The 22065-nt window shown below is 45.3% G+C and overlaps 2 protein-coding genes across 2 annotated transcripts in view; both read right to left on the minus strand.

Moving 5' to 3' along the window:
• LOC147028987 (discoidin domain-containing receptor 2-like) overlaps positions 1 to 4283 on the minus strand; it is a 128427-nt gene extending 124144 nt beyond the window's left edge. The window contains exon 1 of the mRNA XM_085879886.1: positions 4211 to 4283. The gene's annotated coding sequence lies outside the window, so the exon portion shown is untranslated. The remainder of the gene's footprint in view (positions 1 to 4210) is intronic.
• The window catches only part of LOC147028989 (uncharacterized), a 62741-nt gene that overhangs the window by 872 nt on the left and 39804 nt on the right, over positions 1 to 22065 (minus strand). The window contains exons 6-9 of the mRNA XM_085876572.1: positions 16407 to 17728; positions 15638 to 16210; positions 4576 to 4687; positions 1 to 4283 (exon numbers count right to left, since the gene is read on the minus strand). The exon at positions 1 to 4283 is cut by the window's left edge and continues 872 nt beyond it. Coding sequence (XP_085732698.1) covers positions 4214 to 4283; positions 4576 to 4687; positions 15638 to 16210; positions 16407 to 17728 — 2077 coding nt within the window. The 3' untranslated portion in view covers positions 1 to 4213. The remainder of the gene's footprint in view (positions 4284 to 4575; positions 4688 to 15637; positions 16211 to 16406; positions 17729 to 22065) is intronic.

Below are 22065 nucleotides of genomic sequence, written 5' to 3' on the forward strand. Positions count from 1 at the left end.
CTGAAGAAGGAAAATAAGTGGCTATTTAATCGATACATGATATTAGCATCCAAATATACCGGTGTATTAAAAGTATAGCATAAGTGCAAAAAAACAAACAAAAAAAACCTATGGCAATGAAAATCCTAAAATTATTAAATATCGTTTATAATACACTGTTCTGCAAACCAAACTGGTGTTTTCTTCGCATACAGTGTCGAGGCTCGTGGAGGAGCTAGATTAAATATAGTTTAATTTATTTATTTTTATTATAGTGATCCTTCCACTGCCAGTTTTATTTACTTCAATAAACCTTCATCGCTTGATGAGCAGTTGTGCTTTGTATTCATATTAAACCTTGCAATGAGAACAATTATTTTTTTCTAATCCAAAGTGTTCAAGCAAATTGACACGAAGAAAAGTGTTGTAAAAACAATACTGCAAAGCAGAACAGTTTCAGTGACAGTTTGTTTTTCTCTTTTGATTGTGTTTATGTTGTCCTTGTTTTATTATAATAGTATGAGAAATTCCTATAATATGTGGGAACACTGTGTTGTAATGTGGTGAGATAGTTAAAACAGGCACTGCACATGACAGATGACAAGATTGGTTTTGCTTTGTTATCAAGTTGACCTGTCTGGCTGTGTGTATGTGCCACTGGTGAAAGCATTTATAGTTGTGATTCTGTATCTGGCAGAGGGTCTGAGTCCTCTTCAGTTATCTATTATGCCCAAGTAGGCCTATGTTTCTTCAGTGTATTTAAAGAGACCAATCAGCAGCAAGTGGGATGATAAAGGATGAGGTCAACACATGACAATGGAATAGTAGGTAGGGAGGAGGAAGCAGAGTGAAGGGTTTGGAAGCAAAAGAAAAGGAACTTACACAAGCAAGAAACATAAAGAGGACATTATATTAAATCAAACTAATGAGAAACACAAATGGGCAAAAGATGTGGCAAAGACATAGCATGAAAATCCAAGCAAATGATAAGTGTTAGATTAGGAGGAAAATGACAAACCATATTTTCTGCTGTAAACCTAAAAAGGCATTTTCCTGAGGCAGAGAAGCCCCCAATTTAAACCCGATGAAGCAGTGACAAGGCAGGGATAAGAGGAGAGCTGGGAGTAAAATTCTGGGCACGTAAATGCATTCTTGTGTTCCGATATTAATGCTTAAAAACATGGTCAAGCTGATTCAAATCTCAGCCAGCAGAGCTCAGTGAAGACCAGTGAGGTTCAAACAGCAAACACCAACTCACAGTGAAGGATCTTCCTTGCTTAGCTCAAGTTTGGATGATTTAGGATTGTTTTCCAAATCTGTCATTGGTGGCAAATACACTTTGCAATGTTTCTGTATCCTACTTCATTTGACAATCCATCATGTCACAAAACTTGCCAATAAACTGCCAGACCTGGCTCTGCATACTTTCAAATTAATCTGCAAAATACCAACTGTAAACATTTCTCCACAGACGTAAGCAATGCCTTCTGGAGCTGTCGTCTATTTATTTTGAGGGAATAAGTAGGCTGTCTTCAACCTCAAAGATAAGAACAATCTTTTTTTAAATGTTGATGCACAAAAAAAAAAAAAAATGCACGAATTCCTTACTCCAGGCAACAGCAAGGATGGTCCCAATAAGGCAATGTCCATGAGCCAATCCAAATAGATTTAGAAATAATATGGTCTGGTGGTGATAACTTTAACAATCTCCATAGAGGTTTTCTTTACATATCATATGCATCTACTTTACAATCGGTTTTGTACATAAATGAACCCTGTTTATTATCTCTATCACCAAAGGTGGAAGGAGGTTACGTTTTCACCCGTTATTAATCCATCCGTCTGTTTGTCCATCTGTATATATGTGCAGGATATCTCAAAAAGTGGTGGACAGATTCGGTGAAATTTTGTGGACAGGTTTGGTGTGTGACAAGGACGAACTGATTCGATTTAGGTGAAGATCCAGATCCGGCTACTAGAATTTTTAAAAGCGATTCTTCACGATTGAGAGAGAGGGCCAAAAACGATATATAACATGATATCTCAAAAATGTATTGGGCCCGATATGTTCTTGTGGATCAGGCATTACGTGGTGGAGGTATGCGCTCTACCGAGTGCCCTTCTAGTTAGATATGCATTATTGAACAGTTTCCGAAGATAAAACGAGACCAAGTTGGGATTTGAAGATTCCGTCTCTCCAAATTCCCTACTTCAAGTCAGATAATATTGTATCCAAGTTAAATGACGAGTCTTCATTCACAGAACTATTCATGCTACCGTGGCCGTGTTGCTTCAACATACGAGTTTTCCTGCATCTATTCAACATGCAAGACCATATGTAACCACGTCCTGCAGACTCATTTATTTCAATAATTATCATTCCACAGCAATGGCCTTTGAGACGATAGCAAAACCGAGCAACCATCCTGGCTTCATCTTTGTAATTCCGTTCATCGACAATCTAATCCATGTGCAACACCGAGTTACAAGTGGTGGAGATTAATTTTAATGGCATCTGTGGAGTATTTACTTGAACGTAATTGTCAAGTTGATGTTTGCATTTGAAATTCAGATAGTAGGTTGTCATCAGAATTTTTTTGTTGTTCTTTTGTCAGGGTTATTAAGAGGTATGTGGTTCGGTGCAAGTCGTTATTGATCAGGTTACCTGTAGTGTTTGAGGTGAATTAATTGTTTAGCTAACACAAGTCGTATTAAAGACCATTTTTCTCAAAGTTATTGTATGTTGGTAATAATACCAATAATAATATTGTGCAAGACAGCCTTGTTTGATATTGTCAGGTTTTAGTAAATCACAGACGATTAGCTTACTATTCGACGAAGTGCAGATTCTACTGAAGTGGAAACATTTTGGTGAAAGAAGCAATTTGTGAGAAAAATCACGCACGACACGACGTACTCAATTGTGGAATATACCCAAAATGACTATCGGGAAAAATGACTCTGTGGGATACCCAAATGACATCATCGAGACCATTTGCCCGGGTGAGATGCCTCAGTGTCCTCGCTAGCTTTATGTGTTCAAGATGGGATGCATCATGCCTTGGGTGTTTTTAAGGGCTGCTCCTGCTTATGCAAGGATGTGTACAAGGAATTCTAGCGCAGGAGGAATTTGGACAATCATGCCTGTGCCATATAAACACCACATTAATATAATCTATCAGTTTATCAGCTTAATTTAGAGTTGATGTTTATAACCTATACAATGTAGGAAATGAATTTCAACATTTCAAGCAAGACTAATTCCGTGCTGTCATTAGCCTTCAAAGCACATGAATCTGGAACTTTACAAGCATGTGTACAAGCACCGACCCAGGATGGTGCGGGAAACATAGTTGGCGGTGGGAAGGGGGAGGATTGGATAGCTTTCAATGATGCAATAGCCCACTGTCCTCTGCATATGGCAAATTATGGAAGGTGCCGGTTTATTTGAGTAGGGGAAAGAAGCTTCAATTATACTGCCATTTCTTCAGTAAACACATGCATGTGTAATGCGTACGACAAGACTGACCTCAGATAGAGGCACCAAGACACACATTCTAGTTGAACAATTTTAACCATAGCCTAAGCCTGGTTTTGGCTTAACGGTTAGGGTGGTGGCTTGGGATCCTAGGGTCCTGAGTTCGAGCCCCGATGGCCACTGAATGAACACCAGGGGGTTGGCTCAGCCTATAATCCTTCAGAGGTCGGCAAAACGAGCACCAGTGTACTGGTAATAGGGGCACTGCATCAGCGGCATAGTTGTGCCCCTAACCAATGATACAACCAGCAGCCAAAAAGGCAGCACACGATTTTTGGTGGGGGGAGGACCATAACCTAATGTTTTATCTGATATATAAGACAATTATTTATTCCATGCAATTTAAATCGTTACATATTATCAAATATCTATGCAGGAGAGTCCCATAAAAAAGGTACACATTCTCCACAACAAATCACATTCTTCTTTTCTGCCTCTTTCATCAGTTTACACTTACTGTGTCTTAGCTTTTGTGTTTTTGCATTTACTTCACATGTAAAGTTCCCGTAATAATTTATTCTTCACGATTTCAAAAACAGCATCCTGTTTGTTAATACGCCTGCCTAAGATTTCTTTGACACTATTTTTGAATCCTTTACACCATCTTTGTCACTTGAATGTTTTTGTTTTTGTGTTCCCCACTTCCCCTCTGGCGCTGCCACCTTCTGCCAAACATCATCGTTTTTAGCTCACTTTTTAAACTCCATCATCGCTCTCATCGTCACTCTTCTCATTTTCACTCTCCTCGCTTGAAGTCGATTCGTATCTGCACAAGAAATATTATTAGCCTCACATGCTCATCCCATACACTTCAAAAATTGTTTCAGAAATTCATCAGATATGAGAGCCCAGATGCCGAACAGCACCTGGAAACAACACCCCTGAAGTGCTGTCCAATCAAGTAACTTTAACCGTATTAAAGATGACAGTATTTTGCACTACATTTTTAGCTTCACACATCATGCAAAACATTCTACACTCACATTTCCACTCCTGCATCTGGTTACTCACACTTTTCACACAGCACTGCTAATCTTTTCCCACCACGATACACTCACCCTCCAACGACTCCCGCCCACTGCAGGCTCCTCCGGCTCCCATTGCCCATTTCCACTGGTGGTCCTCCATACTTTTTCTTCATGATCGATTTCACAACTATGGTTCGAGGAGCTGAAAAGGTTTGATGGCAAAGTCACACACATTGGAAGTGAATATTTTGCAAGTTATTAATTTGTTGATACTGGAAACATCCGCTCCCTATGGGAGCGGCAATGATGGACGACTTTTTTTATGTAACCATTACAGAGACACTCTAACCATTGCACTGTATTATGATATTACATCAATTTACACTTGGCATTATGTTGATGTGGATGGGATTATCAATTTTGATATTAAAAAAAAAACATATCCAAGCAACAAAAGCAAACTAAACACTACCAATTCTGAAACAAACAGGAAAGAGTAGTCAGCCTGAAGCAGTGTACAACTTGGGATCCACAAACTTTGCGATGACAACTATCATTGTCGTTTTACTATAACAGAGAAATGGCACATTTTAGAATGATTTATAGAACTTCTGGGAGAAAACTTAGTTTTCAAGTTATTCTATCAAGTGCTACAGGAGTACGTTAGCGGATATGATGGTGCAATGTAATAGGACGTTGTCAGCCAACATCCTATTTCAGCTTGCTTCCAATTACAAACAACGTCATAAAATCCATCATTGCAGTTGACATCAAATCCTTCATTTCTCCAACAGACTGATCTCAGGACATCAATTTGGTCACAGGCCCGGTCATTCTACCTTAGGGCCCTGTCACACCTTGACGTTTTAGCCAGCAATGGCAACGTATAAAAATGTATGTAAAATGTTGGCGTACGCTGAAATTTTGATGGTTTTTTAAAAAGTTTTTGGCGTATTCATAACATATTAGTAACGGGCACAGAACGTTTCGTTGTGTTATACATAACTTTTACCAACGAATGCTTACCTTGTGGTCGGCGTTCAAAACCTATGACAAACGATAGTTTAACTTACCCTTTGCGTGCTATACGTATCGCGGCGAACTCGTGGCGTAGCCAGTTAAGAACTTGCCGGATGCTGATTGAAATCAAAACTGCCTGAGAATTTGAAGTGTCAACATCGCAGTCACACCTTGACGATTTCGCCAGCGTATGCCATTCTATGAAAAATGTGTTTACAACGCTAGGCACACGCCAAATACGCTATAGGTAAGTTGTGTATACGTTTAGAGTATGCTGGAAATCATTGAAGTACGCTGGCATATTACCTAGTCCGTTTGATACGTCGTGAAATTTCAAGCATGCTGAAAATTTTAAGACGTACTCGACGTAAGGCTCACACGTTTCGCATGCGTTGGCATTTGTTCCTAGCATGTTCCACGATCATTTAAACATGGCGAACACACGTTACTTGTAGGTTACTCATAAGTCGAAGCACGTCAAGGTAATGGCCAACATATTTGAAACCAAATTTCTAACCGATGAGTAACGTGCTTTGAACAAGTGAGTAGCGTCAGCTTAGCTTATGTTTAACGTGCTTGGAAACTATGAGTAACGTGCATTGAAACTATGTATAACTGGCCTTGAACCAATGACTAGCGTGCTTATGAACGTAAGAGTAACGTGCATTTAACCTCTGAGTAGGATGTTTTGAACCTAAGTAAAACATGCTTCTAACCTTTGAGCAACATGCTATGAACCTATTTGTAACGTATGTAAAACACACATTGTCGTATGTTGACAAATTAAATTGACGTCTTCCGGACAACCATAGAACTTACTGAAAGTGTTTCTAACTTACATCTACCGTGTACTGGCGTATTGGCAGCGCTTCGGGGAATTGGTATATACAAATGGGCTTCACAAAAAAAACCCATCATTGTTCGACTCCATGGTGAGTAGATGTGAACGCCGGTAGTATCAATACTATTACGAGTAGTAGGTGTGCGTGACAGTAATAATAGTAGTAGTAGTAGTAGTAGTAGTAGTAGTAGTAGTAGTAGTAGTAGTAGTAGTAGTAGTAGCATTGGTAGTAGCTGTATGTCTATGTCAGTAGTAGTATGTGAGCGTGATGTGGAGGCTGTGGGGGATGACGGATCCTCGTTGCGTCAACGAATAGGAGAATACTTTGCACCATTGTTCGATGTTCTGAAAGGACTAATTTTTTTTTCCTCATTTCGAAGATGAAATATTTTTGTTTTACTATTGAAATAATTGAAAAAGACTTTGACAAATGCATAATGCACTAGTAATGAACACAGAACGCTTCGATAACTTATAGATTAGTTATACCAACGATTGCTTATCATGTTTTAGGCGTCCACAACCTATGCCCAACGATAGTCTAGCGCATGCATAACGGGGGAGCGCATCGTTTACGATTACGTGACGTTTGCTATCCATTGACTGCCACTGAACTATTTTAATAAACGGCTGTCACTTGCCTATTGTTTTTTGACACTGGAGCAAGGCAATTCAAATCGTTTCCATTGAACGAGTTAAATCGCTTCCACTGGACTATTGAAATGATTTAATAATAATGCTTGGTTATCCTTGGACCCACTCTGGCTAGCAGCTCGTCGAACATCGCTGGGGGCATTCGCAGGAAGTTGATGAAGGATGCATGGTCCTCGTTCCAGAGTTCCACCATGAGCTGGTCATATATGCCGTAATGGTGTCGCCTCCTGATCCATGGTCTGACCCAGTTCTTCTCCTCCGTTCACGTCTTCTCCCGGCTCTATTGGCACACAACTGGTGCAGTGTCAACTCGATGAGGTCATGTTGATGTTCGAGGACAGGTAGGTATTGTCGTCTCAGCCTTGTCGTATCCTCCACCTCTCGGAATGACATCAGCATGTACTCACCACGAAGTCTAAAAAAAAGACGGGGTCTTCCTGCAAAGGCCCTTTTTATATACCAATTTCCCTAATCGCTGCGAATACGTCATTCTACGTCAGCTGTTTGTTAGAAACGCGTTCAGTAAGTTATGTGGTCGTCTTTAAGACGTCAAATACGTCTACATACTTATTTGTTCGTAGGACATGCTCCACAACTAATCCCTAGCACTTTACTCAGATTATAAATAAGTCACGGGTTCCCTAAACATTACTTTGATGCGTTTCGATGTATGAGAAACTTTCTAGTAGCGCGTTGCGAGCTGTGAACAACGTTCGTGTAGCGTGCTTATAAAACGTTACCTATAGTTTATGAATAAGTTTCGGGTACGCAAATGTTACCTCAACGCGTTTCCACATATGAGTAACATATAAATAACGTGTGTCAACGATCGCATAACGTGCCTAAACCTTATGGCCAGCGTAGCGGAACGTGTGAGCCAAACACCGAGTACGTCGTAAAATTTTAAGCATACGAAAATTTGAGAAAAACCACAAAGTTCAACGATTAAAGCCAGCGTACAACGACTTATGGCAGTGTTTTTCAGCGTGCTCTTAACGTATACAAAACCTACCCATAACGTATTAGACCTGTTCCAGCGTATTTGGCAAAATTTTTCATAAATCGGCATAGGTTGGCTAAATCGTCAAGGTGTGACAACCCCTTTAGACATGCTGCTTATACTCTTCCACCAAGGGATGAAGCAGTCTTTCTCAGAAATGAGATCAGGGCCATATCTCAAGCATGTGATGCAGTCTGGGACCCCGCCTTGATCTCCAAACTTTTTACTTCGAGCATCCAAGAACACTTCCTCTCGTGGATCAATGACTCCCTCGACTTGTATAGTAATCGTGTACCTCTACAGGGGATTCTCTCATCTCCTGCCCCTGTCAATGTTAGAGTACCACAAGGCAGTGTCTTGGGCCCAATCATCTTCTTCATCTTGTTCAAAGATCTTTCTAATTGCCTGGAAAATCCTGCCTATCTTGCTGCCGAAGAAGACTCATTGGGCAGAGGAAACACTCCATGCCCTTTTTTGGAGTGGGGCTCCGATCTGAGGCGATGGACGCCCCGCCCACGTCTGTGTCGGCACGCATGCACGTGAGGAAGGTCGATGGCAGGAGCGAAGGAGGATGTTGTTGTTGTTTGATATTAATTCTAACTAAAAAATAACTCGCAGCGCACATACACTTAGTCACCCATTAAACAGAGGGACGGGACCCTAACTATAAACACATACTTATCGAAATAACTGAACTGCGGGGACTCTGGCTGTTGCGTGCAAATGGCTGCCAGATTTGCAACACTACCTCCACCGCCCCATTTCCATAGACTCGTCCCGAGTCGCAAATTTTCGCGTGTCATGCAGGTGTAGGTTTTCCCCTCGTACGTTTTACCTACGGATCCCTGATTGCGACATTTGTATACATGTCCCAAAAATAAGTAACCTAGTGCGCTGCGTAACTATACTATCAGACTCACTCAGACAACTTAAATACATTGCCGGCACGAATGCAAACACACAGGTGGGTTGCAAAAATTATTTACATTTTTAACTATTTACACTAACCATGGTCCAGGACCTGTGATCTGTGGGAAAAAACAAAAGCAGAGCAAAGTCAACAGTTGGTGTGGGTGAGTGCCCAGCAGCTGGAAGGTCAGACGTCTTCAGGGACTGCTCAAAAGGTCCCTCTTTTTGTTTCACTGAACCTTCTTTTTCTTTTCTTTCCAGACCTCAGCTGCTGGAGGCAACTCACCCTAACGCGGTAGGCCATGCGCCGTTCCACAGGCCATTTGAAGTGGCCTTTATGCGAGAAGAACAAGGGGAGTAGCTGGGCTGCACAATGCAGTCCCTGGCTCCTTTGAAATGAAAATTCAGAATGGACTGGATTCAAGAACAAACGATGCACGGGCTGCTCAATGCAGTCCTCGTGGTGTGGCTGCCTGCAGGGAAGTCTTTGCAAACACACTTGAAGATGGATGGTTCTGACGCACATGGATGGTTGGTGACATGGGGGGTCATGCAACAAAGGCAAGCAGGCATGGGGTCAAGGCAAAGGCAGGCAAACAAGGCATGGCAAATGCAGACCAGCAGATACAGCACAAACTCAGGTCAGCTCATGAAGCTGGCCAGCCTCTGGTCTGGTCCCGTGAGGTTTGTGGAGGGAGTGCGGTAGTGCCGGCTGCTGCGAAAACGGGCTCGGACCTACCCTACTGCCCCCCACCCCCCAACCTATCGCCTTTGCCTGTCTTTGTCCATATCCACTCCGTTAGTTTGCGACAACAAAATTTAGACTTCCCCCTTTTTATATTTTTCTTTTTAATTGCTTGTCCCTAACCCCCCGAACTGTCTTTCTCCGGCTAACCTATCCTGTCAGTCTACTCCCAACCCCTAATGCTAGGTTCACACTATCAAAATACGCAGCACGATTGAAATCGTGGTCTTAATCGTGGACTAATCATGGTGATCCTATCAGATCTTGAGGTCAGTCGTGGCAATCATGTTAATCGTAGAAAATTTCGGAACGGTTCAAAAATTTTCTATGATCAACATGATCAATTGTCAATCGGGATCATCGTATCAGATCATATTGCATCGTAACAAAGCGCAACAGATCGCATCTAAACGTGCTTCCTAATCGTGGTGATCGGGATCGATCTTAGACAAGACAAACACCACGCTCTGCGAGACCACGATTTCAATCGTGCCGCGCATCGTGATAGTGGGAACAGCTTTCAGAGAAATTCCATGATCAGCTACGAATGGCCAATCGTGGCGTTCGTAACGGATCGCATGACAGTGGGAACCGAGCATAAGATCCTTCTTGAGGGGAGTAAGGAAGAGACAGGTGGACCTGTCTCGAGGCCCAATGGAGCCTCAGAATAGCCTCCACAGATTTCAGCAATCTTTCCGAGGTGGATCCAGCGGCCTACGAAGAGCGAAGGGATGGATGGTGCGAAAGGGTACACATTTCCTATCTGTCCTGTCCTTTATTAAACTTTAAACTATCCCTGGGGCTTTTCAACACGCCTGTCTGTTTAAACGATTGGTTCTAGAAACCATGATTCCCGTTGCCTGTGTTGGTGTTCTTTATTAATTTGGGCCTGGCCCGCAAATTTTCTCGTGCCCTTGCACAATTTCGTGGCTGGGCGGCGTGGCTCACTTGGCAGGGATTCCCTTCTGCCAAACTCGAACTACGGCACCCCCGGGCAGCTGAGGCTGTCTCCGAGCCTACCTACTCCGTATGAACGTGGGGAGTGCCCTTCCTAGCTACTCCCCTGTATATGCTCACGTGGCATTTCTGGCGCTCCAGGTCCCATTCCGAGGGTCGCCCGTGCCAATTTCACTGTCCCGGTAGCTTGGACCCATGGCCGACTTCTCCGTGTCCAGTGTGCCCTCTACTCAGTACTCACCTTTCCACAGCCACGCTCCCAGCCGGTCAATAGACTCCTGCACCCTTCACAGAGGTATCGTGCCTTCTTCCAACACCAAAACGACCTCCTTTTGGCAAGTTTAACTAACCCACTAACATTACACTGCCCCTGGGTTCCCTTGGGTGGGATTCACTCCTCCCCCCAATCATTCATTCTCACCATGCATTCCACATTCACTCCATTCACACTTGGGCCCGCTGTCAAACATTCACTCATGTTACTTTCTGGAATTTTTTTTATTTTGACAACACACTAACAACTACGTCCCCCTAACAATCTCGTGCTCCCCGTCATCCCTTACTCTAATGCACGTTCCTTTTAACTCTACTGCTCAGCTACGTCCCCTCTACACATTCCATGTCCGTCCATGTCTCCCAAAATCCATTTCTAAATCTAACCGAACATTCCCTCTAACTCATTTCACCAGGCCCCATGGATGATGGCTCATGCCCACATGAGGCCAGTCTATCTATGCTAACCCCATCCCCTATACTAGTGCGCCTTTGCCTGGGGGAGGATGCTTGCCACATCCTGGCTGGGCATCGTGTACTCGGAGCAAGGCCCTCCGAACCTTGCTTTGCCAGAGCGGGTTTCCGACACGCACGTCCCCTCCGTTTGGGTGATAAATAACTGCGTAAAGTCGCCCCGTTAATCGCAACAAGCACTCGCCTTTGAGCCATCCGCCATGCGAGCCGATGTCTGCTGCTCATCTGTAGTTCGCGCTGGGAGATCCCCGGTGATGTCACTCGCACATGGAACCTGCGCGGCTTGCCGTGAAGGCCCGCCCGAGCGTGTTGTCCCAGGGACTCGCTCCGCGCGTTCCGTGAACAGAACAGGCGGCGTGCAGCACATGATGCCCCGCACACATGCTTGCATGGGGACCCGTGCTTTCCGAATTCACACAACCTTCATTTTAACCGTGCATGTGCCGGTTTCGTACCACGCATGAGTCGTTTCAACGCCGGGTTGCGATCGCGCAGACATGCGCGCTTAGGCCGCTCGCAACACACGGGACAGGCCTCACACCCGACGTCCCGCGGAGCTGGTGCAGTCACCAAGATAACTTCGTGCAGCCTTCCAGGCTCGCCATTTCCCGTCTCCCATCTGGATCGGTCCGTGTGCCATTTCCCCACATGCACTCGCGCATGCCATGACACTCACACCACTCGCACACTCCAACATGCACTCTGTGACAATCACGCTGGGGGTTTGGGTTAGCTCAAGGGATCCCGAGGTCTCTGCCCCTCCCAAACTCGGCATGTACCCTTCCGCACCATGCACCAGCTCGACCTCGCATGGCCCGACCAGACTCACCTAGTCGCAGTCCACTTCGAGGGAGCATACCGTCTACGCCTATTCCTGAGGGAGGTTATCCTGATGCTCGCCTTGAGTCACGAAACATTCCACGAGCTCAACCAGCTTGTCCCTTATTATCTCTACTTATGTATGCTCGTTAACTTTAATTCCTCTCTTTCTTCTAATTCCCATGTCTGTTAATTTCTCCGTCGCTTTCATTATCTCTGTCGTCCCCTCGTGTTTTATTACTTTTTCCGTCACCCCCTTAATTGTGGCGCTGCTCGTCCCCTCAACCTAACCCGTCTCCATTGCGGTCCGGACACTTTTTGCACTCCCCCTTGACTCGGTTGTTCCTCCAAGTACTGTCCTGGTCGCATCTGCCATTTTGCCCTTCACCTCCTCCAGACTCGCCTGCAGGTTTAACCCCATGCTCTGCATTTCCCCTCGCTGTGTTCGCATGTCACTCTTCATTTCATCCCTCATGTTTTGCATATTTGCATCCATCTTGATTTCCATATTCTGTAAATTGCGCGCGTTCGAGCCCATTTTGTTTTTCATTCGTTGCACATTCGCGTCCATCATGTTCCTCATTATTTCCACAAACCGGCCCATGTCAAATGACCCTGACGAAGGGTCGAAGGGTCTCTATGGAGGCGGAGGGGTCCGAATCCCACTCCTGACACCAATTGTTGTGGTGCCGGGTTCGGTGGCGAGGACGACTGCTAGATGGAGCAGTTGGGCCATCTCCCACCGAACACCGGAATTGAAGGTCGTAACCTTCGGATAACTCCGAAGGTCACAGGTCCCTTAGTGGACCATTGACGCCAATATTTCGACGGTGTGGGGTAGGGTTAATTGTCTAATTCCAATTTACCGAAGTACCCACGCCGTTTAACTACTGGGGAAGCCACACCCTCGGCCGACTTTGTCCGAACCGAGACGCTCTTACAGACTCGGATCCGGCGTAACCGAGCGGGGATTACCAGAAGCCTGCCAGATCAAATGAACAATTTACGGCACAAACGGCCTCCCTATTTCTCAAGCCCGCACCATGCTGGGTCAATGATGGAGACGACAGGCAATGAGCTGGTACATTTAACACGGTGTTTATCTGGCCGTTTTGGCGCTTCTCTCCTCTTTCCCTTGGCGTTCTGGCTTCCCATTGGCTCGGGTGCGCATGCGATGCTCGCCCTTCGCTCATTGGGATAGAGGAAACACTCCATGCCCTTTCTCAGAGCGGGGCTCTGATCTGAGGCGATGGAAGCCCCGCCCACATGCACGCGAGGAAGGCCGATGGTGGCATGAGCGAAGGAGGATGTTGTTGTTGGATATTAATTCTTACTAAAAAATAACTCGCAGCACACATACACGTAATCACCCATTAAACATAGGGATGGGACCCTAACTATAAACACATACTTAGCGAAATAACTGAACTGCGGGGACTCTGGCTATTGTGTGCAAATGGCTACCAGATTAGTAACAGTATTAGGCAGTGCATGACTATGGCATGGAAACTTCCTGAGGACTTGGAGGAGAAATTGGACAACTTTCATGAATCCATACAAACGAAGATCCAGGAGGATGATTTGGATATGTGAAACATGATCAACAAGAATGAGGTGCTGTTGCATTTGATATTCCAATGAACAGAACAGTTGAGTCCAAAGGGAAGGAGATTGTTACTATCAGGACTATAGGTCATGAGAAGTCTAGTTTCACAGAGGTTCTCTCATGATCAGCAGATGGCGGGAAGTTCTCCGAATGGTCATTTTTAAGAGAAAGACAATTTCAAAGCTGTACTTTCCCAACGGTGTTGTGGTAGAAGTGAATCCCAAAGGTTGTATGGACAATAGCATCATGCGAAAGTGGCTGTAAACGCCATACCGGTGTTGGTCTGGTTGATTTTTTGCTCACGAAGTGATCAATGCTCATCATGGACTTGATGCACGCACACACACACACACACACACACACACACACACACACACACACACACACACACACACACACACACACACACACACACACACACACACACACACACACACACACACGTGTTGAGACGAATTCCAAGATCAAAAGTAATGAGACAGTGTCAGGCATTATCCCTGTAGTGGGGCAACTTAGCTAAATATTGCATAACAATTGTGCATTTTGTGAGGAAAGCACCAAATTTGGCACACTAGTAACCTAACACATTATGAACAGATTTGGATTTTGGCCCATCTCAAATTCAGCCGCTGATGGCTGTGGCAGCCATTTTCCACTGCCATCAAAAATTTTGAGATGGCCCAATATCCAAATCTGTTCATCATATGATAGGCGACTAGTGTGCCAAATTTGGTGCTTTCCTCACAAAATGCACAATTGTTATGCTAAGTTGCCCCACTATTGGGGCGAACGACAATTGTTGCAGCCACTGGACATTTGGGGCAATCATTGTTTCAAGGCTGAGCTCCAGAAGATGTGGGAGAATTGGACGACCACAATTTCACCAACGTAGTAAGTATGCATCGTGCCTCCTATGCCGAGGTAGTTCAGTGAATCAAGGACACATGGGAATCAAGGATGCATCGAGTGGGACGGTGTGCCTTAGGCGGTCATTGTTCACAGCTTTGGCAAGGCAGAGATCGTCAGAAGACCAGATGAGCCCGAGGACGATGACAACAGCCGACCTGGCCTAACCCCTGAGCTCACCGCCATCTTCAATTCCGATGCGGAAGATGAGGAATTTGACGGTATCTCAGAAGACGAGTGATTATGCGATGTACTGTCGTGAACTGTGAACTGATCAAACATGTTGAGACAGGGTTCAGTGATTAGGCTCCTTTATGGATTAAAAAATGTGCTTATGTTACAATAAGTGTCAGGGGTTCATGTTTATTTAGGAGTTGTGAACTGCGACAAAATGTAATGTGGTATGAGCCAGTGCCGATAATGAATCTGTCGCTTGCTTTAAATACTGTACCTCTATGTGGTAACAAACATGTTGAAAAATTACTTACATTCTTCATTTATCCAAAAGGTCATCCCACAAAGTAGTTCAAATAACATGCACGAAACAGCTCATTAATATCCATGACCCTGGAAGTATCATAGGCAGTGATGCATTGTAAAAGCATCAATGAGGAACCAACACCGCTACTGTTCTGACTGACTTACAGTTTTGCTAACTACCATAGTTCATCGAGCTTGGTCTTGTACTCCAAAATCGACTTGTATATGGATGAAGGGAAAAAAAATGGAAAATTCGCCAGTTCTAATTTCATTCCACATCGACTTGTAAATAAAAGTGATGCAGACTATGATGTGGACAAGAAAAATAGGTATCGTGATTTGATCACCATTTTGATAGTGATTTTAGGTTTCAAGCATATGAACCAGATTGAAGAGTACAGGACTTACAATTACACACTTATTGTAATAAAAACAAAATGAACAAGAAAAATCAAACAGGTGAATCACCTTGTGCTGTGATTGGATGGTGATGCTCCAGTTGCTGCTCTGTCACGTCTTCCGGAATGCTGCAAACTTGAGATATATATGAAGGTTTGTTTTCATCATCTTCTATGTCCAATTCTAGAAATCTTCCATCTTCAGCTTGTTCTACCTCTTCTTGTATTTCACGAATCACTCCAACCATATCCATTTCTAAAGTAAGCAATCCTGCATCGAGCGTTTTCCCACCACCCTGCGCGTCCCCCTCCAAGTTGCCTGGTGCCTCCCCCTCCAAGCCGCCCGGCACAGCAACCTCCAAGCTGCCTGGCACCTCCCCCTCCAAGCCGCCCGGCACAGCAACCTCCAAGCCGCCCGGCGCCTCCCCCTCAAAGCCGCCCGGCGCCTCCCCCTCAAAGCCGCCCGGCGCCTCCCCCTCAAAGCCGCCCGGCGCCTCCCCCTCAAAGCCGCCCGGCGCCTCCCCCTCAACGCCGCCCGGCCCCTCCCCCTCAACGCCGCCCGGCGCCTCCCCCTCAAAGCCGCCCGGCGCCTCCCCCTCAAAGCCGCCCGGCGCCGCCCCCTCAAAGCCGCCCGGCGCCTCCCCTCAAAGCCGCCCGGCGCCGCCCTCAAAGCCGCCCGGCGCAGCCCCTCAAAGCCGCCCGGCGCAGCCCCATTGAAGCCGCCCGGCGCAGCCCCCTCAAAGCCGCCCGGCGCAGCCCCCTCAAAGCCGCCCGGCGCAGTCCCTCCAAGCCGCCCGGCGCAGCCCCTCCAAGCCGCCCGGCGCAGCCCCATTGAAGCTACCTGGCGCAGCCCCTCAAAGCTACCCGGCACAGCCCCTCCCAGCCACCTAGCGCAGCCCCCTCCAAGCCACCTAGCGCAGCCCCCTCCAAGCCACCTAGCGCAGCCCCCTCCAAGCCACCCGGCGCAGCCCCATTGAAGCTACCTGGCGCAGCCCCCTCTAAGCCACCTGGCGCAGCCCCCTCCAAGCCACCCGGTGCAACCCCCTCCAAGCCACCAAGCACAGCCCCATTGAAGCTACCTGGCGCAGCCCCATTGAAGCTACCTGGCGCAGCCCCATTGAAGCTACCTGGCGCAGCCCCCTCGAAGCTACCCGGCGCAGCCCCCTCCAAGCCACCTGGCGCAGCCCCCTCCAAGCCACCTGGCACAGCCCCATTGAAGCCACCTAGCGCAGCCCCCTCCAAGCCACCTAGCGCAGCCCCCTCCAAGCCACCCGGCGCAGCCCCACTGAAGCTACCTGGCGCAGCCCCCTCTAAGCCACCTGGCGCAGCCCCCTCCAAGCCACCCGGTGCAACCCCCTCCAAGCCACCAAGCACAGCCCCATTGAAGCTACCTGGCGCAGCCCCATTGAAGCTACCTGGCGCAGCCCCATTGAAGCTACCTGGCGCAGCCCCCTCGAAGCTACCCGGCGCAGCCCCCTCCAAGCCACCTGGCACAGCCCCATTGAAGCTACCTGGCGCAGCCCCCTCCAAGACACCCGGCGCAGCCCCCTCAAAGCCACCCGGCGCAGCCCCCTCAAAATCTAACATCATCACCTCTTGCAGTACTTGTACCTTTTCCATTGTCAGATTCACTCTCTGTTGTTTTTCTTCTTTGGTTTCCTCACTTCCTTCTTGCTCAATTGCCTGCCCTTTTGTTTCATTTGCTTCCTCTCTCCCTTCCAGACACATTTTCACATATTCTTTCGTGTGCTCTTTAATAACATTTATACTTCTACTCTTCATTTCTGACTTTGCCTCAATAACTCTGTCTGCCTTATGATTTTCCCCAACTATTTTTCTTGCATTATCATTCCAATTTTCAACTATTTCAGAATCCCAACCTGCTTTGTCCGACACTCGATCTGCCTCTTGTTGCAAGTTTGTTTTGAACTCGTTTTTTGGCTGACTTGTAATCTTCAGTTGTAATTTAATTTCTGTCCTTTTTTCTTTCTTTGCTTGTACATATTCCTTTTCAGTCTTCTTTTGCTCTTCTTTGTCAATCTCACACTTTTCCATCTCCTCCTCAATTTCTCCTAAAATCTCACAACCTCTTTCTGCATCCACATTTTTCCCCACTTCTCTCTCCAATGTCCTTTCATTATTTCTCCCACTCCTTCTTGCTCTGAAAGCAGATAAACAACAATAACAATTGAGGCAATGATGTAAACTCAACACAACATGCATAAGCTATTATATTTGTTGTTGTCGAACAAAGTAGCAGTATTTTCTTGAATGTGATATCTTGAACACCGAGGAGCGGTGTCTTCCACAAGTCTTTTATGGTTTTGGTTTTAGATATAAGGGGGTTGAAGGGAAGGGTGGGGGAGTTCTCCAGTGTATAACCAATTACCAGCACATCGGCCAGCTTACAGAGAATATCGTACAATCATTTTCACAAGTATCATCCCTCAAATTAAGGCGTTCCAACTTGGACTAATAATTAGTTGTCTGAGAGTGGGCATCTCATCAAGAAAATTTCAACCGTTAGTTTTATCCCCAAACCAAACTTTTGAACATAATGAAGTATAAAACTAGATGCCAATTCACGCTGACCAGATATATAATAGCAGAATCCCGTGGTAAAAATACCACGACAGAAAAGCCTCAGCGTATTATTATACAGGGTGTAACAAAATTCTGGAATCATAGGTTAATTTTTTTTTTTTTTTTTTTGAGGCTAGAACCTAAGAAAATGGATTTCCCTATGCAAGACAAAGCTGAACTGGTCCTCTTACATGCCAGAGGTTTAAGCCAAAGAGGAACTTATCAATAATTCCATCGCAGACATCCATCAAAACCCATGCATGCTTCAACAAGGCAGTGTCAAAGTTGATGAAATGATTTCATGAAACTAGAAGTGTGGCAGATAAACGAAGAAGTGGTCGTCCATGCCCAAGTACGGATCCTGATCACATCGTAGATGTTTTAGCGAATGTTGCTGTGAGTAGGGAAAGAATACTGGTTCTGGCTCACTTTTCCCCATGTAAATGAATGGGGGATTTTCAGCCATGAAATTTTTCTTTTTTTTCCCCTAAAAAATAAATCCCCTTTTTAGCCCAAGGTATATTTATTTGTCTCCCCTTTTAACCTGGAGCCTGGTGTTGGCTTAGTTGTTAGGGTGGCGGCTTGGGATCCCAGGGTCCTGAGTTCAAATCCCGTTGGCTGCTGAATTAACACCAGGGGGTTGACTCAGCCTGCCATCCTTCCGAGGTCGGCGAAATGAGTGCCAGTGTACTGGTCCCGGTGTATGCCCCGGTTAGAATAGGTGTACCATATCCCTGTGTGTCGTAAGAGGCGACCAGGGTTGGTGTCAGGAAGGGCATCCGGCCATAAAACATTGCCTCAAGAAAAAGCCAAACCCCTGCACAGCAGGGAAAAATGGCTGTAAAAACGGTCATTTTTTTATTTCCCCTTTTAACCTAGGGGCTCTCTATTCAAATAGCCCATACAACAAGATAAAGATTTGTTAAAGGTGATTCGAAAGAAATATCTGAAACGCCTAAGCCCCGGGACACTCTTTATCAAATAACCAATGCATATTGTTTAGCTCACTCATTGAACCTATAAACATTTGTTCATTCTCAAATTCCTTCAATAGTTTAATTTTCTTTGCACAATAATCCCCATCTAAAATATTGAAAAACAAAACATTTGAATCTTTATATTTTTTAAGATACCCCTTTTGTGCCATTACGAAATGATCTCATCTGGCCACCGCCCGAGTTGCAAATCATTTTTGTACATAAACCATGCCAGAAAAAAAGTTTTGTTTCAAATGTTTTCAGTTCATGCCGTGAAAATGAGGAAGTGTTTTTTTGACACGGCCGTGCTGTGTGAATGAGGAAGTGGTTTTGGACTGTCATGCTGTGAAAAAATAGGAACTATTCTGTGAGACAAGGTCTCGTGTTTATATTTTATCTCAGAACACGAACTGAAAACATTTGAATCAAAACTTTTATGGCGTGGTTTATGTCCAAAAACGATTTGCAACTCGGGCGGTGGCCAGATGAGATCATTAAGAGAAGCTTGTCATTTCCTGTGCCCACACCCAATGATTAAGCAATTTCCTCATCGTTGCTTTATAAGCGGTTCGCCAGACAAAGTTTCTGCCAGACGGGATTTTCATTTTTACAACTGAGGCATGGACGATATTTCTTCCAATGAAGCCAACAGCCCACTACAGAGTTGGTAAGTTTGTGTATGCTTTTCTCTTTGAACGATGAAGCAAATGATTATTAATTAAATCATGATAATTCTGATATATATATATTTTTTCCCTGACAGGGCATTGGAAGAAATTGAGTTCACATATCACGACGTGGTTCATGAAATTAATACTCTTATTGAAGAGATCAATGATTTTAGAAGAGAATTGAAAGACATTTTCAATGAGTGGCATGAAGTCTTATCACGTCCTCTCATCTCGAAGGAATTAAACCAATGGTGAGACACGTGTGTGTGCCTCTCTCTCTGTCTGTCTTTCTACCTACCTCTCTCTGCTCTTATTGAAGAGGCCAATGATTTATAATGACTGGTCTCTGATCTCGAATGAATTAAACCAATGGTGAGGCACGTGTGTGTGTGTCTATGTGTGTGTGTGTGTGTGTGTGTGTGTGTGTGTGTGTGTGTGTGTGTGTGTGTGTGTGTGTGTGTGTGTGTGTGTGTGTGTGTGTGTGTGTGTGTGGGTGTGTGTGGGTGTGTGTGTGTGTGTGTGTGTGTGTGTGTGTGTGTGTGTGTGTGTGTGTGTGTGTGTGTGTGTGTGTGTGTGTGTGTTGCTTTCCCTGTCTGTCTCTTCATCTATACCCTTGACTTTTTTTTTTTTTTTCAGCACTATCGCACAACATCAGCTGTTGAAGCAATCTTGTACAACACATGATTTTCTGGAGGTAAATATTTCTGAATTATTATTAATATCACTCGTACAACACATGATTTTCTGGAGGTAAATATTTCTGAATTATTATTAATATCACTCTCTCTTTAGAATGTCGCCTTATGTTGGTTGCATCATTAGTTTGGACGTGGTTTTGTCAGTACACTGGAATTCATTTTATTGACCTTGAAAGGATGACAGGCTCCTGGTGTGTTAATTCAGTGGTCAACGAGGCTTATTCATATTACCATGTAATTATCTTTATAGAACCTAATTATTATCCACTTTTTGTTTCAAAACAGAATATGGTGTCTGAGTTTCGAAATCACAAGGCATCTGAAGAAGATTGCTGGGAAAGATTGTACATTCTCGCAAATGAATATTTAATATTTTCAATATTAATAAATTATATTTGTTTTGTTTACAATTACTTGATTCTGAATTACAAGAAAAGAATAAAAGAGATGTAATGGGGGGGGGGGGTTGGGGGGAGGGGGGTAGGTGCGCTCCCCAATGACCCATCACCCCCTCATCCCATCCCTCCCCTCCCCATGTGTGTGTGTGGGGAAGGGTGGGGGTGGGATGAGGGAGGTGGTGGGTCAAAGGTGGGGGCGCACAGGGGGATGAGGGGGTGGGGCTTGTGTGGGCGGGGCTTGTGTGGGCGGGGCTTCGGTGGGGGCTTGTGTGGGTGGGGTGTGTGTGGGAGGGGCTTGTGTGGGCGGGGTGTGTGTGTGTGGGTGGGGCTTGTGTGGGTGGGGGTTTATGCGGGTGGAGCTTGTGTGGCAGGGGTTTATGTGTGTGGAGTTTTTGTGTGGAGCTTGTGTAGGCAGGGCCTATGTGGGAGGGGTTTATGTGGGCAGGGTTTATATGGGCAGCGGTTTATGTGGGTGGAGCTTGTGTGGGAGGGGTGAATGTGGATGAGGCTTCTGTGGATGAGGTTTGTGTGGATAAATGGATGGGTGGAGAGATGGGGGGATGGGTGGATGAGTGGAGCTTGTGTGGATGGGTGGATAATTTTTTAATTAAATAAACATGTTGTGTGTGTGGGGAACTAATTAACTAATCACTAATTATGTGAATATGATGAATATGGGTGGAGCTTGTGTGGGGTTTGTGTGTGTGGAGCTTGTGTGGAGTTTTTGTGTGGAGGTTGTGTGGAGCTTGTGTGGGGTTTGTGTGGGGTTTGTGTGGGCGGGGCTGCGGTGGGAGGGGCGTGTGTGGGCGGAGTCAAAAGGGGCGGAGTCAAAAATTTCAATTTATTGCAGCTTGTGGCGGGGCTGTGTGGTGGGGTTTGTGTGGGGTTTGTGTGGGCGGGGCTTGTGTGGGCGGGGGCTTGTGTGGGTGGAGCCAAAAAGGGGCGGAGTCAAAAAATTTCAATTTATCTTTGTCTTTTGTAATTCCTGTGAATAAAATGAACCTAAAATCTCTTCCCCTTCCAAATCATATATCTTATAAGTCCAAGGAACCGTATCTATTACATCAACAATTTTAAAAAGCTCGTTGGTCCATCTTTTCGTATAACCTTTTTCAAAATGAGATTTCCACCTATATATTCTTACGATATCACCAACTTTGAACTTAGGTTT

Source organism: Eptatretus burgeri, chromosome 4, assembly GCF_056783735.1.
Source record: "Eptatretus burgeri isolate ZD-2024b chromosome 4, Ebu_testis_v1, whole genome shotgun sequence".
Classification (NCBI taxonomy): Eukaryota; Metazoa; Chordata; class Myxini; order Myxiniformes; family Myxinidae; genus Eptatretus; species Eptatretus burgeri.